Consider the following 6,674-nt stretch of genomic DNA (forward strand, 5'->3'; position numbering starts at 1 on the left):
AGTTGACCTTCGGTAGGTAAATGAACGAGCATCTCTGGTCTGCCAGCGTGGCGCTCAAACAAACGTTTGCGGCATTGTTCAACTCCCGCGCTCCAAAAAAATGCTGCCCACCTCCCGCTTCAAGGCACCGTGAATTCCTCGACGAGAAACGTTTTGTTCTTCGACACCATGCTCTGCGCCTCCTCCAGTACGTGCTAAGTGCTGGTGCTGCCATCTTCTGCCCCCTGAACGATACTTAAGCGTAGCCGCTTAGGGCAAGCTGTGTGGGACTTACACCAATAAATGCGTGTCCCGGTACCATCATTACCATAGTAATGCATGTACTTGTAGTGACATCCGTCTAAGACGTCAATGCCCATCATGGCTTCCCCCAATGTGGGGAACACGTCACAAATCACAAAAGACTGCCGAAGCATCTTGCCTTGCTGCGAGCCCTCGTCGTCCGAAGACGACGCAAAGTCGCTAGCGCTGTCCGCCGGTGCTGCGCTCATCTTGAGCGAGAATTGATGAATAGTGAGGAGGTTACTCGGCTTCAGCCAGTCACTCCAGTCACGGCCAATTTTGTAAAATATTACTTCCGAGGCCACCTGTTTTACAATTACTCTGACTATCCTACAATTTACTCTAAGTTAAGCCGCAACTAGTTACACCAGCATCACGTCAGATGCATGTTTGGCAAGTCTTATACAGGTAGCTTTTTTGAACAAGCTCTCGAGATGGGATCTCATTAGTGTGAGCCAAACAAGGTGCACAATTTCCAGGTACCGCTTCGTCGCAATACAAAATATTAAGCCGAGGCAGTTATAATTTGAACTGAGTGAACATCCTCTCAGCGCAGGTTACTGGTGCGCTTTAATGGTCCCACATTATGACTATTAGTAGCGAGTCCAGCGCAAAGCAGAATCGGCAGCAGAATAAGCTTGCTAGACCGCAGCATTTCGAGATGCTCTGTAGCACGACAGCGAGAAGCATAGCGACGTTAGTAAGCAGGGGCAGTGGGAATTTAAGAGAAGCCTTAAACACTAGGAAATCGATTGGAAAGTGATGCTTATCACCGAGGAGGGTAGCTGGTGGGAGCTATAATAATAGTATTTCAATTTCATGTACAGTGGCACATGAGATCTGGAACCTATAGATTGTCGATAGAGGCAACAAACCTCGTGAGATGCTCACTAGCAGCCACACGAGGGCCGAGAATACTTGCCAAATTGCATTCCCATACAATTATCATTTGTATGATTGTGCTAACTACTTTCATTGTCATACATTATACTTGAATTTTGTAAGGTCTTAGGTGGCCGATTTATTTGGCGCACTGCCAAAACCACTTTATTGTATGCTGACCATGTGATGGATTGCAATCAAAGCTCTGACATATCTAAACAGCAATTTATAACGTTAAAAATTGATCGAGTTAAGGCCACCACGTTTGGGGCCATTCTAACTTGGCGCGGAGTGTACTGTTTAATACCTCTCTAAAACAATACAAAATGCCACTTAAGGCACAATGTTACTAATGTGAATTTGTGGATAAAATTTAACTTTTGCTCAGGTTACAGTCAAATTTTGTAGAAACGGACAGCACCATTGGCTTCGCGCGACAATTTTACGTCGAAATGTCAAATAAAAAAATCGTTTTCATTTTTGATAAGGAGATTTTTTGCCCTCTTTCTAATGGTGTGCTTCCATCGCGATTCGTACTTAGGCTCATCAGTATCATTTTGTTTTTGCGTGGTCTCATGTTAAATACTTGAAGTAGAACACTCTCTCACAATACCTGGTACATGTACGAAATAACTTTTGTTTTCCGCGGCGGCCTTCGAACAAGCGCGTTTATCTATTACAATACCATTGTACTTTGGTATCAATAATTCATGTTCGAGTCCTTAATCTCTCTAAACGTACTGATAAAAGCTTGCCACTCTTTCTCTAAGATTGGTGACGTTGCAGATACCCTAATGGCGGAAGCTGTAGCTACCTTTTCTCGTGCCTTTACCTCCGGCGCCCTTTGCGGCGCAGCCGCCCATTGCTGATGGCATAGTCGGTGAGGTCGGAGCATCAGTGGCAATAGGGACATCCGTTGTAGCCAGAGTGTCCGTCGTGGTCGGTGTCGAGCTTCCATCGCTTGAGGCGGCGGTGGATGAAGTCGTCGATGCAGCGGTGGATGAAGTGCTGGACGTTTGGTTGGTGGTCGATGCGCACGTGGTGGCCTGGATGGGGCTCGTGGTAAAGGTAAAGGCCGGTACTGTGAAGTCCGTGGTGCCGCCCTTCGTCCATGTGCAGCACGGATCACTGAACGCCTCGCCGTTTGTCATCGAATCTCCAGGGAATGTGGCCTTGCAAAACTCAGACGTCCACGAGTGCCCGGCATTTGCAAAGGCTGTCGCAAACTCCGTGTACATAGAGGTGTCCTTGTCCGGGTGTCCGAGCTCCTGCGAGAAGGAGCTTCCGTTTGGTAGCTCGTCGAGGTACTTGGCGAGGCCCATGACAGAGTCGAAGGTGCAGATGAGGACGGTCGCAAACGCTACGGACGTTTTCATTTTGATGAGCCGAATTGGACGAGGGTAAAACTATTGACGTTGTTGCTGATGAAAGCAAATTGAGGAATGATCGCTCTTAATGGGTGCTTCCACGGCTATGTGTACGTACTGCACCGAGGTACATGTACCGTGTCACGGTGGCAGGAAGGTCTAGACCAACGTGAAGTCGGCTACAGTTCCATCTGGTCAGCCTGTCGATTGATAGAGTATCCGTTCTGGTGGTCTGAGCCACAGTGAGTCGGTCGGAACGACAGCGACGACTTCTAGCCGCAAATATGCAGTCCTCGTGCGATAATTACCGCCCAGAACAGATAAAGCGTTTCCCTGTAGCCAGCTAGGTTAGCTGTTACCGGTATTGCAACAAGGTTTTAAGGTATCGCTGGCAGCCAAAAAAGAAACTGGAAGCGCTTCAACGTGTACCGTTTCCGGTATTTGTAAGCTATCTGCCTTTCAGCGCCAATCTGACAAATAACCGGCGTGAGGCCGGAATGCCCCTGCCCAGAGCATCTGAGTTTTCTTGTAGAACGTCTATTAATACAAAAAAATCTTTTCGAGCTGTGCTGATGATGGGGGACATGTAGAATTATTTGACTTGTGAGTTGCTAACCAATATGAACTACTCCTCTGTCCGAAGTTATAAGCGGTAAGAGCGGTCAAAATAATTTTTAACAATCGGAATGCGTTTACCGGTAGATTAGTCTACATTACTATTTGAAAAACAGTATATTTTCTGGTCGAAGTTTGATAGCCCCCTCGATGCTCTAATTACGAAATGGCAAAACTACTTATGAGCATTCTACTGAAGCTATAGCTCAAGCTGTTGCTCAGAGCAAACATACTAACGTATAATAGCGAATAGTGTTCCCCTAGCGAATCAACGCCCTCCTAATTGAGCGCCTTGCTTGAGAGCGATTTATAGAAATAGAACGCCATTAAATACAGCGCGCTGTCGTAGACATCCTATAATTCTAGAATCTCTTTAGAATCTTTTCAGCTCAATTTTTATAAGCCCATCGTTTTAAAAAGATCCCTAGAATTCTAGAATTGCTAAGAATCAGTTCAGCTAATCCTGTAACTCGCTACCTTTTGACTTGTCGTAACTCGATTTTTTTTGCCACTCGATCTATCCCTTTATATAATAGTAGTTTATTATTAATACTTTAATATAACCTCGATTTATAAAACGACCTCGGCTCACGACAAAAGCTTTGCAAAGCACAATAATACATGAGCTGATACAACTTCGAAGTAGTACAGGAATTATTTATATATTTTAAAAAATATCAAAATTCAACAAAAACCACTTTAAGAAAGTTGTTTAATCGTGAGCTAAAGTACGAATGTTTTTGAAGTCTGTGTAGAGTTTTTGAATAGGATTCCTTGTACTATTACAACAACGCCTAGAGACTCGTTATCTCTTTCTCTGTTTAACGACACTCAACAATCACGGATCAGCTAAAGACCCAAGTGCAAGTGCGCTCACTTAGTGACGGAACTTGCGGGCGCCCTTAGCAGCACAGCCGCCGCCAGCAGCAGGAGGGGTCCAACCGCCAGATTCGGGAGTCGAAGGAGTGCTCCAGCTGTTCGAGCCTCCTGTGCTTGTGGCGGGGGCCTCGGTCGTGGGCGACATCTGCGAAGGGTTGTCTTCGGACGAAGGAGTCTCAGGGGTCTCGGCGCCCGAGCTTTCAGTCTCTGGTGTCTCGGCACCGGAGCTTTCGGACTCAGGGGTCTCGGCACCGGAGCTTTCGGTCTCTGGCGTCTCGGCACCAGAGCTCTCCGTCTCTCCACCAGATCCGCCGGTCTCAGTCGAAGGAGTCTCAGCCGAAGGGGTCTCGGCACTTGATCCCTGTGTCTCGGCTCCCGATCCCTTCGTCTCTGTTGAAGGAGTCTCAGCTCCAGCGGCACTGCCGCCAGCAGCACTACCACCGGCAGCGCAAGTGGTTGCCTTGCCAGGCGTCGTCGTGAAAGCCGTCACCGTGAAGTCCGGCTTGCCGCCCTTCTTCCACGTGCAACACGGGTCACCGAACGCCTCACCGTTCGTCATTGAAGCACCAGGGAACGAGGCCTTGCAGAACTCAGCCGTCCACGTGTGGTCTGCTGCACCGAAAGCCGTACCGAACTTGGTAAACTTCGAGCTGTCCTTGCCTGGGTGGCCAAGATCCTGCGCGAACGAGCTGCCGTTCGGGATCTCCTCAAGGTATGACTGCATGGCCGATGTCGAGTCCATTGTGGTGGCCACGATGAGGGCGGAAGCAGCGAAAGCAGCGTAGGTCTTCATACTGGTAGTAGTGTTTGTGTGTTGATCTGAAAGAAGCTGGCTGGAAGCTCTTTGGCGGTGCGAAGCAAATTGCCGAATGACAACATGGTGTGCGTCGAACTGCGAAGCAGGTCGTCAGTCCGCTGCTGGTGCAGCAGAGATCTTCTGTCGGATGGGATTCCAGCCGCTGCGATAGTACCGGTATCGTTTCAAACCGTCAAGAGCTCCAAACACGATGGGACTTTCGAGATGAGAACCAAGTGACAGGACATAAATCGTCCGGATGTCGGAGTGCAACTTGCACCTTCGTTCTTGCTGACCTGAAAAGGTGTTCTTTACAAAACAACACCTTTTCAGGCACAGTGTTTTGTAGTATTTTAGAAACATCAATTTAATAAGTGTTGACATTTTCCGGAGCAAACCATCACGAAGCTGGCGACAAATTCCTAGAGCTGGTACATGGGAATCTGCACTACCCGTACCTGCCAAAAGGTGCCCATGGACGCAAGGCTGGCGGCCTGCTTTTGGAAAGACTGTAAGACCCCCAAAAATTGGGATTGGTTACACCTTTCAAACCTTTTTCTGACTATAATCCTTCTCACTTATTGAAATATTTGCCGCTACAACTCATTAGCTCAGTGATTGGGTCCAGCTTAACCATACATGTACAACTTGGCCCCATTCAAATGCATGCATTGCGCAGCATTCTTGCTGTCTGCGCCACAAACACGTTGGAATTGAGCGCGTGATGATGTTTTCACAATCACCAACCTATTAATACCAGTGTACGTGTGTACATGTACTGGATTACAGTATGTAAAATACATGTACCACAGTGTGTACAGTACAGTATGGAGGACGAATAATAGCATCCGTCGTACAATCGTAGACACTTCAACGGGGCACTGATTTGCATGAGTGCACCATCAAATTCCGTCGGTCGGACTCCGACTCGGAGCTGTTGGGGGTGTAGAGGCCACCAACATGTAGCAAATCGCTACATACGGGAAAGCATCTGAACATTTCATCGCAACAAAGTCTACACGAACACTACATAAACAGACAGAACTAAAAAAATAAACACGGATTCTCTTGCGCGCTATGGCGGTCTGCTCATCCAGACTGTACGGGAATCCGTTTCCGAGCCCTTTTTGCAATTGTAGAAGTACTTCATGTAAGAAGCTTTATTTTACTAAATTAAGAAGTAGCTTGTCATTGTAAGGGCCACTTTAATTAAAATTAATAGCAAGTAATTTGAACTTTTAATCGACGAGTCCAAAGATGACGAAGCGACTGTGAGCGCGTACATGTACCGGTCTACGACAATGCACAAGGGTGTCCTTTACATTACCTTACTGTTTGGCCTACAGTCACTGCACTATGGGCTAGGTCTAGCCCTAAACCACAGTGTGGTTGCGAATCGCAACTTAAGGTTTGTCGGAAATGGATTTAAATAGCACACTAGCACACTGTGCGTATTCATAGAAAAATTCCTAATAAGCAGCTTATCAAAAAGGGAGTGAGTGCTGCACCCACCTCGTGCACATGAAACAGTGCTGGAGGGCTTGAGATCCGCATCCGGCTTGCGGGTATACCTCGTGTAGCGTATACTTTTCCCCCCCACTCATTTTTGCAGCGGGGGCCAATCAGCAGCAGCCAGGAAGCTATGCCGCCCGACCTGCGCGTCAAAGCGGCGGTGCGACCGCCGCGCCACGGAGGAGGGGCGAGTGATAGTGAAGAGGGGGTCGACAGCGACGAGGAGTGGTTCGACTCGTCAGCGGAGGTACGTAGCACTAAGTGTACCCTGGTTACATGAAGTGTGACACTTCACACTTCAGGAGTATGACATGTCATACTCCGGGATATTTGGTACATGG

At 47.8% G+C, this 6,674-nt stretch overlaps 2 protein-coding genes across 2 annotated transcripts; both read right to left on the minus strand.

Annotated features, from left to right (window-relative positions):
• Window positions 1-1,361: 1,361 nt before the first annotated feature.
• On the minus strand, window positions 1,362-2,737 carry PITG_07832 (uncharacterized protein; the record flags this gene model as incomplete). Its single annotated transcript, XM_002904007.1, has 2 exons — window positions 1,362-1,378; window positions 1,997-2,737. The coding sequence occupies 2 exons, from the start codon at window positions 2,538-2,540 to the stop codon at window positions 1,362-1,364; spliced, it is 561 nt and encodes a 186-aa protein (XP_002904053.1).
• A 1,286-nt stretch (window positions 2,738-4,023) lies between these two features.
• Window positions 4,024-4,818, minus strand: PITG_07833 (uncharacterized protein; the record flags this gene model as incomplete). The annotated part of the gene is made up of 1 exon (XM_002904008.1): window positions 4,024-4,818. The coding sequence occupies one exon, from the start codon at window positions 4,816-4,818 to the stop codon at window positions 4,024-4,026; it is 795 nt and encodes a 264-aa protein (XP_002904054.1).
• Between the last annotated feature and the right edge of the window lie 1,856 nt (window positions 4,819-6,674).

Source organism: Phytophthora infestans, genomic scaffold (genome assembly GCF_000142945.1).
Source record: "Phytophthora infestans T30-4 supercont1.12 genomic scaffold, whole genome shotgun sequence".
Lineage (NCBI taxonomy): Eukaryota > Oomycota > Peronosporomycetes > Peronosporales > Peronosporaceae > Phytophthora > Phytophthora infestans.